The sequence below is a fragment of the Danio rerio genome, chromosome 17 (assembly GCF_052040795.2).
Source record: "Danio rerio strain M-AB ecotype USA chromosome 17, GRCz13ab, whole genome shotgun sequence".
NCBI classification, from domain to species: Eukaryota; Metazoa; Chordata; class Actinopteri; order Cypriniformes; family Danionidae; genus Danio; species Danio rerio.
In genome coordinates this window covers 23,460,788-23,477,837 of record NC_141037.1, presented here as the reverse complement: position 1 = coordinate 23,477,837, position 17,050 = coordinate 23,460,788, and the positions used below count along the sequence as shown (strand labels likewise).

Here is a 17,050-nt window from a genome sequence, read left to right as displayed (position 1 = left end):
ACATTTGAAAATTAGTTTCTTCACAATCATTAGGAAAGTACATTCTATATATTAGGCATTTAATTAGTATGATTGGAATTTGGACATATTGCATCTGGCATGTTGTCTCATGACCAATCTGTGTCAGGTATGTCAATTTATTTTTAATTATTAGGAGAAGTTGTGCCACCTTTATTGGCAGCTTGCCTTGGCTTCTCTGGGTTGCCAGCTTTGCCGTGGTTCGCGTCAACCTTTTGTAATCTCCTTTTTTTTCAAGCTTTTTGGCATTATCAAGGCTTAATGTGTTCTTGAATCCCTTGAAAACACTTTTTGACGAGTAATTATTAAATCTGAGGATTGATTATTTTAAATTATTTGGAGGATTGTTGGAGCCTAGACACGAGCAGCCTTCTCCATGCACCCTGGAACCAGAAGTCCCAATTTATTTTTAAAAATTCTGTCCCGTTACCTCAAAGGAATACTATCTGAATACCTCTCACTTACTGATTTTTTTTAACCCTTAAAGACCTAGAGGTATTTTGTGGGCACCTAATGGGCCTATATTATTATTTTTTTTTAAAGCAGTTTTATTTTTATTTTAGCAGTCAGCCTCAAGTGTCATATATCATTTTAAACAGGAGAACCTGAAGTTTCAATCTGTATCATTTAAAGGTCCAGTCTAAAATATTTTTTGGTCCAAAAACATATGAAAAGACAGAAAATATTCCAGAATTTTCCAGAAACGATTTTTTAAAAAAAGTGGCATTTTCCAGTTATTTCAAACAAAACCTTATGAAGTTTGTTTTTCTTTCTTTAGAAATACATGCTATGATGTTTTATACTTCCAAAATAAATTTTGTCTACATCCACAATTCACTGAGCAAGTTATAGCAATTTATTTCAATGTTATTCCAAGGCGTTTTTCTATGGGGGAAAAAAATGCATTTATTTACTGACAATGTATTTGCCCAAAAGTTCTGGGAATGAACTAAAGAGAAAAAAAAAATGTTACAAAATAATAGAACAGTGAAGCAAATTTGACTTTTTCCAAATAATATATTTTCAGTTACTATAAACAACACCACTTACAATGAACAAATAAAAAAATAAGAAAATAATAAATAATGTGTCAAAGTCCAAATAAACATGGTGCAAATCCTCAGTAAAAAAATAGATATAAATATTTACTGTACCATAAATAGTTACATAACTAAACTAGATTCAATATGGAACATCTTTAGGTTTTATGTGCCAGCATGGATATGGTTGTCTGTGAATATGGATTTGGATATGGTTGTCTGCAATGCAGACAAACAGCTGCACCTTCATTTGCGTCTTTTGAAAACAGCAAGAGCAGCAGTTCGTCTTTGCTGTGTCACTGTTTTGTCATGTTTCTGTGCTGCTGTGCATGCAAAAGTACTTAGTATGAAAATTATTTCATGCGTTTTTTGCGTTTTATTTAGCCGCGCATAAATGTATGCCTATCTCTCATTCCGTGTTGTTCAAAAAGCTTGTTGATCCACAAACAAAAGCGAAACCTATGCTTATTGGTTGTGATATAGCGAGTTTGAACCAATCTGGGCATGGAGGAGGGACAATGCATCAAAGTATGATGTCTGGTTTGTCCGGAGACACAGTGACGAGCGTTTCTTTGTCAAATCAGCGTTGTCAAATTTTGATGACGTAACCGCACTGATTCCGGAGCCTCTGAAAGTCCGCGAAATGTTATGTGATACAGCACTGGAAAGCTGAGATTCTCTTCTTTATGCCAATCTTTGAATTGTATGAATCGGATCAGCGGATCAAAAGTTATTAAACATTTAAGAGCAATACTTATTTTTAGCCGCGGGCGGCTGTCTCGGTCTTTAAGGGTTAAAGGGGTGGTCCACTATGATGTTAATAAATTTTAGTTTATGTGTAAAGTAGCTGTGTGAACATAAACAACATCTCTGAATGCAATACGCTCAAAGTTCAATGCCAAGGGAGACATTGGTTTTTACTGAATTAGCTTAGCAAAGCCCCAGTGACTAAATTTGGGGACTACAAAAACGCATCTGGGCTAGTGGAATCAAACACTTCAAGTTACGTTCATTCACCATGCACATACACTCCGCACAGGGAAGGACGAAGAGGCATGGCCAGAGGCGCTGTAATGTTATAGTAAAGAAAGTTAAAATGCTTGTTCTGTTTCTGTATTGGGACTTTCAAAGGACACAACATAAAGAGAGAAGTGCTTACAATTTAATTTGAATTATCTTCCAGATAATTATAAAAAATATATAGCTAGCATTTGACAAAGGAGTTTCCAGAATCGCTCCCAATTCAGTGCTGGATTCAGCTAAAAACACAACCTGTATTTTTATTTGTTAAAATTTATCTATTACATGCATAGTTTTTAGCGTTAACGGTATGTTGTAGCAAGGTTGTAAACAACAGGAAATGATGTTTGGCACCATTAACAATTTAGCTACAAATTCATATTTATCCGTGAATCACAGCACATTATGTTAGCTGACCAATCAGAGCCTCTTCATGTTAGCTGAGTAATTGTATATAATCATGTGTGTATATATATATATATATATGAAAAAAAAAGTTTTTTTTTGCATGTGAAGCATGAGCACACATTGCTTTGCATCTTATAAACACAACCAAGCCTTAAAAATATAATCTGGACCACCCGTTTAATACTATAATTTTGCACACACTACTTGACCCACATACTGTTTTCACATTCATATGCAATTTCAGAAGCAACAATTATAAAAGGCAGTGTCTGTAAAAGAATGATGTGGGGCACTTTAGATTTGAACAAATGTCAAACACTTTTAAAAGATTGTGTCGACACGTATTAGGATACATGGTGACACATTTCATCTATACAATATGGTTGTTTTAACACGTGCTGATTCCCAGCGAAACAAGATGCAGAAAGTGCAATCTCCTTACAATTTGCACAGCTGTTCATCTCTGTTCTGCCGCTCACCATCTCGCCGTGCAAATGGGTTTCCTGTCGTCTGATTGGCCGATGGGGGATGTAGGCGCAATCTCTGGTAGTCGTGGTGATGGATTGCCCAGCGACGGTGAAGCCTGGAGCCTAAATCATGTCTAGATCTGCTTCAACAACTTCTCAGCCCTGAGTCACCACAGCTGCACCCCTGCCTTTAAATCCAGGAAATATGCTTGTCTCACACAGGCCAAATGAAACACCTGTAATGAGTTACTGCGGCAGACACAGAGCCCTGGGGTTAGAGGGCATAACACACCGCCTGCCTAAGCTCATTTAACACTTTCTCTGTCCCTGATCAAAAACAAATAGTCTGTGTGAGCCCTTTTCAGCAGTGCCTCAGCCTGTGCTTGCTCATGATCTTTGATGTGTTGTCATTTCTAAAAAGTTGTTGACGTAGTTTTAAAACTTACTTTTGTCTTTTTTTCCTTTCAGAAACCTATGAAGATTTTGATTCGCGTGTTATTGAGGTGAGTACAAATGGAGCCGTTGACATTTTAAAGAAGAAATTCAATTAAATCACATCTAGCTTCTATTATTTGTTGAACCTAGGAGCGAGGGAATGTTCTTCTAAAAAGATATTCTAAAATTGCAGTTAGATATGTTTATAGTATATTTTAAGTGAAGTTTTTAAACTAATTTCGAGAGGAGCACGTGATATAATTGACCGCAGCTGGCCGCCAATTTACACTCAGTAGTTAGCCAATCAGATCTATTCCAAATTACTATAAATAGCCTAGCTAGATATTACTCCCTTACCTTCGTTTTCCGAAGAAACCCCCCATCCACCCCCTATCTCCTCCTTTCCTCCCTTTAAAAAGGGGAGCTCTCGAGAACCACCTGATCTCGTACTCCCCTTACATGCTCTATGGACCTGGCGGGAGCCCTGGGCTCAACTATCTCCGAGCTCAGGGTTCTCTCCCGGGACAGCATGCCAAACCTGCTTACAGTCGTCAAGCAATATCTAAGTGTGAACTCTTGAAATAAAAGTTAAATATATTATTAGTTCTATAGCTATATTAGTAATATAATATTAGTTAATAGTTAAATATTATTTGTCTGATTAACCTTTCTAGTACATGCATTTACATAAGCTGTCTGGTGCATATAAAACCTTTATCGTTTGGTCACTCTAGCTGGCAAAAGCACAGTAACTATGAATTCTGCAAGAATAAAATAAATGGATGTATTTTTTTGCAATATTTAAATGTATACTCTTACTGTTTAGATTAGATTAGCTTCAACTTTGTCATTACACATGTATAAGTACAAAGCAACGAAATGCAGTTTAGGTCTAACCAGGAGTGCAGAAAGTGCAGGATATATAGTTAAAGTGAATATTATTAGCCCCCCTGAATTTGGGTAGTTAGGCATCTTATTGTATAATGATGGTTTGTTCTTAAGACTATCGCAAATAAATTAGCTTAAAAGGGCTAATAATTGTGACCTTAAAGTGTTTTTTAAAAAATGAAAAACTGCTTTTATTCTAGCCGAAGTAAAACATATAAAAATATTTTCAGACATACTGTTAAAGTTTTCTTGCCCTGTTAAACATCATTTGGGAAATGTTTAAAAAAGAAAAAAAAAATCAAAGGGGGTTTAATCATTTTGACTTCATCTGTAGGTTTAAGTTATAAAGTGCAATTATAAATAAACTATGGGTAATATTTTTAGATGAATGTACTATGAACATATACAGATTGTATTAGCTATGGATCAGAGGTATGCAGATAGATAAGAACATGATTACAAATATGTATGTACAGTGGGTATGCACAATTCAAAATGAATAAGTGCAATGTAGTAAGATGAATTTGTGCAATTTTCAATAGTGCAAATATTTAATAGTGCAGTGTTTATGGAGAGTAGAAGTTTGGGGGAGAGTGTAGGGTGTATAAGGGGAGCAAAAGAGTCAGCGGGAGCAGAGTTCGAAAGGGAGAGTTCTGAGGAAAAAGCTGTTTCTCAGTCTGCTGGTTTTTGTCTGGGGGAGTCTGAAGTGCCTGCCTGAAAGGCAGGAGAGAAAACAGTCTGTGAGCAGGGTGAGAGGTGTCCTTAAGAATACTGCATGCTCAGCACAGACAGTGTATGTTCTGGATGTCCTCTATGGCTGGAAGTGGGGTTCCTGTTATGCGTTGTACAGTTTTCACCACCTTCTGCAGTGCCTTGTGCTCAGCAACAGAGCAGCTTCCATACCAGACTGTGACGCAGTTGGTCAGGAGGCTCTATTGCGCAGCGAAAGAATTACACCAAGACAGCTGGTTCTTCTTAAGTTGCCTTGAGAAAACGAGGCACTGGTGAACTTCTTGACAAGGCTGGAGGTGTTTGTGGTCCAGCACAGGTCCTTTGTGATGTGGGTCGCTAGGAATTTGCATGAGACAGGCTCAACTGCCATCCCATTGATGTGAATAGGTCCACAATTCGCTCCTTGGTCTTGGGGGTGTTATGTATCAAGTTATTGTCTGTACACCAAGTGGCCAGATGCTGTACCTCCTCCCTGTAGGCGGTCTCATCAGTGTTGCTGATTAGACTGGTCACTGTAGTGTCGTCTGCAAATTTGATGATGTTCTCAATCTTTTTTTCAAAGTTTTGCTTTGGCAAAATAGCTTTTGATCGATTGTGACCGTAAAGACATTTATAATGTTGCAAAAACATCTATTTTATCTTTGTTGATCGAAGAATCTGAAAATGTACTCTGTAATTAGGGGTCTATGATCTCCGCAATGCTGAAAACATGAGCAGAATTGCATAAATGTAGTCAATAAATGGAATTAGTTGTATGACATGGAATTTTAGAGAATTTAATTTTGTATGAATGAGTCAAAAGTTTCTTTTTAAAAGGAGTAAAATTAAACACTAGATAAAATTAATTTCATTAGCTTTCTAAATTGTATTTTTTGTTTAAGTTTTAATAAGTTAATGAATTAGAATTTTTTTTATGATTTCAAATAATTTGTATTGTTTGTTTGATTTCTACAGTTTAATGTAACCTTTTAAATATGACAAATATTTAAGCAGAACTTAAGGAAAAACAGGTCAGATTTTAGTTGGCAGGCCTCATAGGTTTATCATTGATAATAATTGTAAATATTTTGAGCACCAAATCAGCTTGTTAGAATAGTTTTTAAAGGATCCTTTGACACTAAAGACTAGAGTAATGTCTGCTGAAAATTCAGCTTTGCCGTCACAGGAATAAATTACATTTAAAATATATGAACGTGTAATTTTTTGCTTTGCTTATTTTAATGCGGTCTCAGTTCATTTTGGGATTGCTTAATCCACAAAGGAGGCATACGTTTGCCTTCTTAAAATTGCAGAAACGAGGTAAAATAGCTATGCAGGGAGCACAGTTTTGCTTCATATAATTAAAAAAAAGACCTTTTTGCTAGTAAAGGGCTTTAAAATGTTAGTTAGATAATTGGGGCTGGAACAGAGTGATTATATCGAAGCCTTGGAAATCTCATGCTCGTCATTTCTTACCTTTAGAGAGAATGGTGTGTGCTGTTGGTGTGTGAATCTTATCTCTCTCATGTTTGTGATTGCATGTGTGCATCTCTGAGCTTCTGAACCACACACTTGAACTCCTAAACGGGAGGCAGTGGGGGTACGAAATCTGCTCAGCACAAAATTACCATGTAGTGTGGAGTGTCTGGAGAATTATCTAATTATACACAACAATGAACGTTTGATAAACAAATCTCTGTATAGAATCCCTGGCTGGCACCACAAGACTCATTTGGCAGAAATGTTGCTGAGTTTAGAATGGAAATCAGTATAGCAATTCACATCAGCCCTCGTCTCTCACTCTACTGCGCTTTCCTTATTGTCTTTTCTTTGTCCTCGAATTCTTTAATTTCCATAAAGCTTTACTGGCAAGGAAGCAGACAGGTTTATTGCTGAAGCTTTTGCTTTTCTGTGTGAACATTGCAAGGAATCAAATATAAGGCTGATGATTTAGGTCAAGTGATCTCTTCTCGCTCTCATTAGCTCTGTTCCAAAATCTAGTGAGCTGCCTTGGCTCCTCTTACTGCATACATGGGCAACTGGCTTACACATTAGCATACAGTATAATCAGCTTGGGAAAAAAGAGGTGTAATTTTTTTCTTTTCTTTTTTTTCCACAACAAATTCCACAAAAAAAAAAAAAAAAAAAATATATATATATATATATATATATATATATATATATATATATATATATATATATATATATATATATATATATATATATATATATATATATATATTATTTTTAATTAATATAATATATTTTTTTATGAAATAAAACAGATTTTATTTTTAGCAGCTGTTACCCTAATTATTGAAATTTGAAGGCCTTAAGAATCACATTCTTTTGAAATAAATTTTATTTAGAAATGTATTAGTTGACCATTTTGTTTATCTTGATGTGTCCTTGTTGAATCATTTGGATTTCTTAAAATAAAAATAAAACAATTAACCCAAACTGAAGTTTTGCAGTGCAAAAAGCTTCCTTAGTGTTTAATGAGTAATTTAGAGATATTAATTCAATTAATATCTGAATCATTTAAATCCACCTTAGGTAATTTTTCCATTTAGCTCATTACTGTGCATTGCATCAGGGGTCCCTAACCTTTTTATCATCACGGACGACGCTTAACAATTTTAGCACGGTCTGGGGAGTGGGTGTACGTAGATTGCTAGGCGACCATTAACCGTTTTCTCAAAGAATGACAAGCTAACAAAACATTGCTGCAAATCTGATACAAGTTTTATTCATGGAGAAAATTCGAAAGCTCTGCTGTGTTTGTCTAAGATTATTAGGCTGCGTCCGAAATTGCCTACTACTCAGTAGGTACTGCATATGAATTTAAATGTACTACTCTGCTGTTAGAAAAGTACATTTTATATGTACTAAAGTACTAAATCTGCCATTTTGTCATAATCACGTGACCTACCTGCTTCAGTTGCATCACTTCATTCCCATTCATGAATTCTCTCGCGGTGCATCATGGGAAAGAATAGCATTCATCCGATGTGCACATCAGAATCTCGCTGGAAGTAGTAGGTTATACGGGTAATTCTTGCATACTGATTTTTGAATCCTATGAATTTAGACATACTACTCCATTTGCATACTGTTTTTAGTGTACTATATAGTGTAGAAGTATGCGATTTCAGACACAGCCTTAGTCTTTTGAAATGTATATATTCCATACTATGAAGCTGATTGTTCAGTTCTTGTCACATGACTCGCAGTGTGCTTGCGACATCTGTAAGATTTTTTCAACTGGTGCTCCTGGAAGGTTCGAGCATGTCACTCCCAATATGCACACGCAACCCTTGCTTCTTTATTGGAAATAACAAACTTGTTACGTGAAAGACCTTATATTTAAACATCCGCAGTCATTTGGGATCCCCAGCAGTTGATCTTCTTGCATACAAAGAAATGCTAGATTCACCTGATTTGTTGATAAATAGGTTGCAAATCCATTCCTTGGCAGTTTGTGTCCTTCACTAGGCTTTTTCTCCTTCGCAAAGAAACTTTCCAAGGACGTCTGTTTTTACTTATTTTGCTGCTTGTGGGTTCAAGTGACCAAGATGTAACCGAGAGAATAAAGTTATTTTTCAAAATAAAAGATTTTATAAAGTAAAGAATTGTTCAGACTTAGTTAATGAGTAAAACGGAAATAATGAATCATTTGTTGTGTGGCACGGTACCAATTGGCCCGGTGGTTGGGGACCACTGCATTATATGAGTGAAAAAATGTGGTCAGTGACGCTGCCAAAAAATGTGTTTAAGGAAAGCCACTTATGTTGCATTTCTTTTTGGAATGGGATCAGGAGCATGATGTCTTAAAATACTGTCTATAGAGGCAGCTCTCTGGGTTTTGAAACAGAACTAATCTTTAGCTCTGTCCTTCTCCTTCTCTACTGTCATTTTGATTGACGTTTTAGGGCCGCTGGCAGCAGCGACTGGAATGAACCACCATAGACCGTGAGTCAGACCCCCTCAGACTTCTGCAGTGTCCAGCACATTAGCTGTGAGTCTGGAGAACAATATATTGCATGTGATCGGGCACATGGTGACTTCTTGTCCTCGCATTACCCCCAAGACAACCTAGTACAGACACACTAAATGGGGTTGCACAGAAAAGAAGAGGGTTTGAGGTTTCGTCTCTGCGGATGCAGATTAATTTGAAGTGGCTCTGAAAAGCTTGCTGACATTATCAGGCATTCATTTAAAGTGGCGCACTTTCCCATTCCCATCTCGCTGTCTCCTGGGTGTCCTAGAGAAGGCACGAGTAAAGTCTGAAAGAGCCCAAGTACTTATAAAGCCACATTAATTAAGCCAAATATTTCCTGTAAACCCAAGAAGCTCTCCCAAGGACACGCAATGCTTGCCAAGAGAGAGACGTGGTGCTCTAGAGCCGATGATACATGAGCGAGACTGAGAGAGTGCGACAGACAGAGGAGGCCAAGAGATATGGCTGATGGTTAGAGGAGAGTGATAAAAAGATGTAATGGTTATGAAGATGGATTAAAGCAAGTGAAAGACTTTTACGATTTTGGACTCTCATCTGTAGTTTATCATGTCCTACAATGTTTAAATGATCTCATTTGCTTTTTTTGCATCTTGCCCACCATTTTGCATACACTTATGGGCCACTTTATTATGTACATCGATAATCAGCCAATCTCATCAAGGCAGCATTAAGGCACGTAGAAGTGGTCAGAATGATTGTATGATGTTCAGGATAGGGAGAAAGGGTATTAAGTTTTTCAGAAACTACTGATCCACTGCAAGGGTTTACAGAAAATGATTCAGAAAAGAGTCAGTTCTGTCGTTGAAACTTCTTTGATGGCAGAGGTCAGAGAAGAATGACCAAACTGGTTTGAGATGATAGAAAGACAACAGTAACTTAAATTAAATAACCTTTTGTGTCAGTAGCAATAGTCTTGTGGTTAAGTGAGTCAGCACAGCACTGTGGCTCACAGTGACCCGAGTTCAATTCCCCACTTGAGGTCCTTTTAAAGATCTTTCCCATCTATTTCCTGTCTATACTCTCCACTGTTCTTAAAGTGTAATAAAACTCAATAAAAAAACAATAACAATATTAAAATAATCACTCACTACAACCAAAGTCTACAGCATCTCTGAACACAAACCACCAACATTGTAGTAGACAGTAGTAGTTGGTTATTATAGCACTGAAAACTTTACTCGATTGTTTGAAAGCCGCATCAATCAGATGATCCATCAGCCGATTATTCATTTGTGCACTGTGCACTCCTGCATCCATGTCGCTTAGTGGAGAATATTAATCCAGGCATGGAGTGGAGAACATTAATTCATGGTCATTTCATGGATTTTCATTGACATCCATAGATACTGAGTGTGTGAACACATTGGTCAGCCCATCACTTGCTCTCTCATGGACCGTTTCACATTTCTGGGTTTCTCAGTAGCGGAAGTCTTCATAGATGTGTAAAATTAGAGTGAATGGAAGTGGTAGTGAATGGGAGAGTACAACAAATTATTTTTTACAATCCTATTTGCTGAAATAAAAAAAGAAAAACTTCATGATGGTGTTATCAAGACTTTCAGAAAAAGGAAAAAATTGTGTAAGACTGATAATGGCAGCCAGAAGAGAGAACAACATAAATTTTTATGTCCTGCCCATACACTCTGCTTTACAAACAAATAGTTTTTTGTAATTTGATGCAAAGATAATATAATACATATATGAAAACATAAAAATGTTTATACGTTAAAAAATGTACATATTAAAAACTTTCATGGATTTAAGATGCTAATGACCGTTATATGCATCACAACAGTCTTGTAAAAAGGGTCCATTGGCTGCAGACCATTGATCCAGTTATTTCTCATGCAATATATGTTTTTTTTTTTAAGTAAGTCTTTATGATTTGCGTTGTTGAGCAGTTCGCACATAAAGATTGGTGAGGAGTGCCAATTACCCACTGATTATTCCCCGATTACAGCCTGATCAACATATCAAACTTTGAAGCAGATGTGCCACAGCAACAGAAAAAGATAAGTACACCGGTGACACTCCTGTAAGCTAAAAACAGCAAATAGTGGCTGTGTCGTCTACTACTTAGTAGTTACTGCATTTTAATTTTAACGTACTTCTCTGCAGTTAGAAAAATGTGTTCTATTCACCATATTCCCTGTGTAAAAGCGGGCACAGCTATTTGAATCATTTTGGCTCAAGGCTTCGGTCCCATTAACTTCCAATCATTTTTAGACGTTAACAACAGCTCATTTTGCTGCTTAAATGTTGCAAACTAATATTTTCCTATTATATTTTTCTACTTTTTATGTATAGTCATGCAAACACTTGTTTGTAAAAGTAGTTTGACTGTTTTCTGCCGTTTATTATTCCTAGTCATTTCTCCGATAGGCAACTGAATCGGAAGTTCTAAAACAATCGCAAAAACAAGCGCACTTCCGCATTGAAGACTAAGGTCAATACAGTATGAATGTGAACAGTATGAATGGAACTCGAATGTACTTCATCCGCCATTTTGTCATTATAACGTGACCTAGCCCAATATGTCATTGCTTTCATCGCTTTACTCCCATTCATGAATTCTCTCGTGACATGTATGTTCTGCATCACTGGCTAAGTTTTGTATGACTTTTTCATGTGTCATCGTATAATCCTGTATGCTTTTCAGTTATTTGCTTCAATAAAATAAAAAAATTAAGACTTCTCTGGGTGTGCATTATGGGAGAGTGTAGCGTCCATTCGATGCAGACTTCTGAATCTCGCTGTAAGTAGTAGGTCATCTGGGTACTTTTCACATACTGTTTTTTAAATTCTATAAATTTGAACATGCTATGTTCGCATACTGTTTTTAGTGTACTATATAGTATGGAAGTATATTCAGATGCAGCTTAAAACTATGATTCGCATAAAATGACTATAACAGGAAATTGGAAAACTATGGTATTGCATGCTGACCATGTTTCTCCCTTTATGATCCCAGAATGTCCATCTCACAGCAGCATAACTCACCATGTCAGTGTTCAGATCCCCTCAACTAATACTCAGCGTCCTCCACTGTCAGGAGAGTTTAAGTCAAGTTATCAGTATTTCAGTAGTGCTTTTACACTGCAGATTGTGTCAAAGTAGCTTTACGTAGATGAAGAAAAAAGGAATTTAAAAACATGTTAATGTTCATATTTCCAACATTTCAGCATATCAGACTGAAAATTAGGAAGTAGAATTCATGGAGGAGTAGGAGTAGAATTTAAATTGAATTTCAATAAATTTTGTTGCATTCTGCCCATTATGTCTGTGTGTCTGGGATGTGATGGAATGGGAAATTTTGCATTATGAACCGTATGATGCTGTCATGTCAGGATATGAGTATTGTTTCTATAATGTAATGTAATTGATATTGTGCCATTTAGGAATTATGGCATTTCTGAAGACGAAATGGGGTTCAAGTTGATACTTGTTACACCTGGCTCAGGGATGTAACATAATAAGGGAGACGACAAGGAGAAGTATAATCAAAAAGAATATTTATTTAACTCAATTTAAATTATATAATCAAAATATCAGTATCAGTATGTTCAATCAGTGTGAAATGCAAACGTATGGATGCAGGAATTGTTGTCAGTGATAGTGTATGGATGCGAAACAAAGCATAATGGCCAAATAGGAGCGCGGCTCTGACTAACTGCCAAGTGAATGGACAGCGGCCCCGACAAACTCTCTGCCGGGGTTTAAATCAGGTGCGCTGAAGGCACGCCCCCAATCTAGAATCAAAATCAAACACAAACAAATCAACGCAGTCCTAACAATACTTACATGGTGTACCTAAAAAAGTGGCCAGTTTGCCTACAGTATGTCTTTGTGGTTGGACTGTAGAACATCTAATTTATAATGCTAATTAGAAAAGATAAACGCACTCATGCTTTTTTTCCATGCCTAACTAGCATACAGAGGTGGAGTTGTTCCATTTCATTTAAATGATAATTACGGGTTAAGACGATGGTTGTAGTGATTGCATAATGACATGACCTAGACCAAGTACAGCTAATGAGAAGATGTGTATATATGTGTGTGTGTGTGTGTGTGTGTGTGTGTGTGTGTGTATCTGTTCAAACCTCCGTCGTTGTTTGGGACTGCTTGTTTGTTTTTCCTTTAGAAAAGCGATTTGTGTGTGTGGTCTGAACAGATGGCGTGGATTTTAGCATCACACTGACAGAATGCAGGTGGGAGCGCCCCCCCCACATCTCCCCCTCTCTTATTATAAGTAAACATTGCTCTTCTTTTTGTCCCTGTCATTGTTTTTCAAGCAGTGTTTCCAGTTGAACACACTGTCACATTATTGAACCCTCAGTGATTTAGAAACTGAGGGAACAACTGCAGTGTCTTAGAGGGAGTATCACACACTGTAATCTGTAGTGATTTCTGTCAGAGGGATTTTCAGGTATCCACATGTTTGAGTGGAAACTTACAGTATACAACAGAGGTCACCACCTGAGCTCACTGCACAGAGAAGCAAATTTTCTACCAATGTGGTTTTTCAGGACAGTGTTTATATGCCGTTAATATGGTTCCCACTGTCCTGTCTTATTTAAATAACAAACTATTTACTTTTAATGAAGTACAATAGTTGGCGTGTTAACAAAAAAATAAATAAATAAATACAGTATACACAAGTCAACAGTTGAAGTGGATCATAACCATTATTCAAAATTGTCCTAAAACTATTGAACAAAACCCATTCTTGTCTTAGAATAAAATAAAAAAAATTCAAACACTTTTAACATTCACAGCTTTATTTATATTTTTATTTATTTATTTATTTATTTATTTTAGTGTAGGTCTGTCATTTTGATAACATTGGTTAATTATGCTAGTTAATATAAGCTAACAATTGCCACAGCCATATCACCTTGCAGCACAAGACTCACTGAAGCTAAGTAGAGCTGAGCCTGGTCAGTATCTGGATAAGAAACCACATGGGAAAACTAGGTTGCTGTTGGAAGTAGTGTTAAAGAGGCCAGCAGGGGGTGCTCAACCTGCTGTCTGTGTGAGTCCTAAAACCCCAGTAAAGTGAAGGGGACACTATACTGTCAGTGAATGCCATCAGGATAAGACATTAAACTGAGGTCCTGACTCTCTCTGGTCATTAAAAATCCTATGGCACTTCCAGTAAAGACTAGGGGTATAACCCCAATGTTCAGGCCAAATTCCCTCCATCAGCCCTTAACGATCATGGCCTCCCAATCACCCCCATCCACCAAATAGTCTCTCCACTCCACCTATAGTTGGTGTGTGGTGAGCGCACTGGCGCCATTCTCCTCTGGCTGCTGTTGCATCATCCACGTGAAAGCTACACACTGGTGGTGTGGAAAGACCCCCTCATGTTTGTGAAGCGCTTTGGGTGTATGGCCATACATAATAAATGTGCTATATAAATACACATTACATACATTTCAATAACAATACGAAAAAATTCTGTAAGAATTGTAAATTAATGCTTTAAATTTATTAAAAGTTACAGTAAATACTTGTTACAAAATAGTTTTTATAGTTTAATGCTAATTGCAAGCTACAGTCACACATTTTATAACCACAATAACCTATTTGCTTTAAAGCAGTCTACTCTATCTAACAAAAGTCTTGTCGCCTGTCCAGGTGTTAGGAACACCAAATAATAACTTGACTTCTAGGTGATCATTTGGTATCAGAAGTGGCTCATATGAAAGGCAAAGACCTCTAGATTACGCTTATTTCACCAAAATAAAATATGATCATGACTTGATTTTTAATCATCTCTCAAAGAAAGCATTCTCCCAGAGTGACTCCCAGAGTTCATCAAGATTCTTTGGATTCATCTTCAATGCCTCTTGCATCATCTTACCATGCTCAATGATGTTCATGTTAATGATGTTCATGGGCTGGCCAATCCTGGAACACCTTGATCTTTTTTGCTTTCAGGAACTTTGTGGAGGCTGAAGTATGAGAAGAAGTGCTATCCTGCTGAGGAATTTGCCCTCTCCTGTAGTTTGTAATGTAATGGGCTGCACAATTGTTTTGATACCTCAGGCTGTTGATGTTGCCATCCACTTTGCAGATCTCTCACATGCCCCCATACTGGATGTAACCCCAAACTATGATTTTTTTTTCCTTTTTAAACATCACTGATTTCTGTGAGAATCTTGGATGCATGCGGGTTCTAGTAGGTGCAGTAATTTTTATGATTCATCTGAAAAATCTACCTTCTGCCAATTTTCCAAATGATCGACTAGAAGTCAAGCTATTATTTTTTGCTCTTACAACTAGGATCGATGACAAGACTTTTGTCAGGTTGTGTACTGTATAAAAAAACTATAAATGAACCGAAAAATTATTTTATGTTGAATATATAAGGACGACCCTTGGCAGTTTAACGCATGAGTGCCATCATTGGCATTAAAATGTACAACACCTAGCACATGCATTTTTAGAATGTAGGTGTTTTTTTATTATTCATTTCTCTTAGTATTTTAATATATGCTCTCTCCTGCAGCAATTATCCTCACACAACCTGGTATATTTAGTTATCTACTATATGAGAGCAAAACATTCTAAGTGAACTGTGCAGTGTGGGTAAACAATGTAAACTGCCTGGTGGGCTGCGCAGTGGCACTTTAATTTTAATTATTTATTTTTCCGGCAGAATAATAGTTTGTATGAAAAGGAGATGTGACTACAAGCGCTGGTCTTAAGTGAGGCTTTCTGCATTTGCAGCACTTCAAAAGGTTGCCAGCTGCTGGTTACAGACACATTGTAATAAGCTATGTATCTTTTTAGAGATACTCTGTAACGTCCACTGAACATGTTTTGATTCTCGCCAGTGGGTGGCTTTTTCTTGCACAAAAATGAGATCTTTGTGCTGATCTTTTGCAGCTCATCATGTCAATAATACTCCTACAGCAGATGTTACATAAGCAATTGCAGTAAGGAGAAGAATGCTTTTATTCTCTATAAGTACTTTATGTTATACAGTTACACACACACATCTGCTGCCTGTGCACACACAGAGAGGTTGTGTATGTGTATGTGTGTGTGTGTTTGTGTGTGGGACAGACTGCAGTATTTTAGACACGTTTCAGTGGAGCATATTATAATTTAACAGTAGGTTTCTACTGCCTCCTGCTGGCTGCGTCAGGGAAGTACATGTACAGTATCTGATTCACTGCAGTTATTAACAATTAAATGTAATGTTTGTTTGATTGACAGCTCAAGAGTGTGTTTACTGTTACACCCAAAGAGAGCAGGAAGAGATCCATCAGTGCTTTGGTGGCAGTGGGCAATGGAAATGGAGTCGCAGGTAAATTTGATGGAAACAATTATAATAAAGACAATTATTATAAAGACAGTACATGAAAATGGTTAGTCTTTCTGGATTTACAAGATTTATTTGGGACGGGTTTGAGTGAAATGTTGATTTTTGTTTATTATATAAAAGTCTTAGATTTTTATTTCAAATGCAAATATTAAACATTAATTTAAAGATTTTTTTAAAGAAAATATCAATTGACCATAATTAAAAATGTTTTTATGTGATATAATTAAAAATCAGAGAGAGAGAGAGAGAGAAATATCATGTATTATTATTTTTTATAATGTTAAATAATAATTATTTAGATAATAAATGTAATATTTGTTTATTAATATTAGTTTATTATTATAAATATAAATATAATATTATTTTTATCACGTATGTTGTGTATTGGGCGACACAATGGCTCAGTGGTTAGCACTGTTGCCTCAGAGTAAAAAGGCCGCTGGTTTGCATCCAGGCTGGGTCAGTTGGCATTTCTGTATGGAGTTTGCATGTTATTGTATGGGTTTCCTCAGGGTGCTCTGGTTTCCACCACAGTCCAAATACATATGGTATAGGTGATTTTAATTGACTAGTGTATAAGTGTGTCTGAGAGTATATGGATGTTTCCCAATACTGGGTTGCAGCTTGAAGGGTATCCACTGTGTAAAACATATGCTGGGTAAGTTGGCGGTTCATTCCCCTAATGAATAAGGTAAGTAAGTAAGAA

At 36.7% G+C, this 17,050-nt stretch overlaps 1 protein-coding gene across 1 annotated transcript in view; it reads left to right on the top strand.

Annotated features, from left to right (window-relative positions):
- The window catches only part of mrps5 (mitochondrial ribosomal protein S5), a 31,296-nt gene that overhangs the window by 9,642 nt on the left and 4,604 nt on the right, over positions 1–17,050 (top strand). The window contains 2 exon segments of the mRNA NM_001076596.1: positions 3,422–3,456; positions 16,236–16,326. Of these exon segments, the coding sequence (NP_001070064.1) occupies positions 3,422–3,456; positions 16,236–16,326 (126 nt within the window).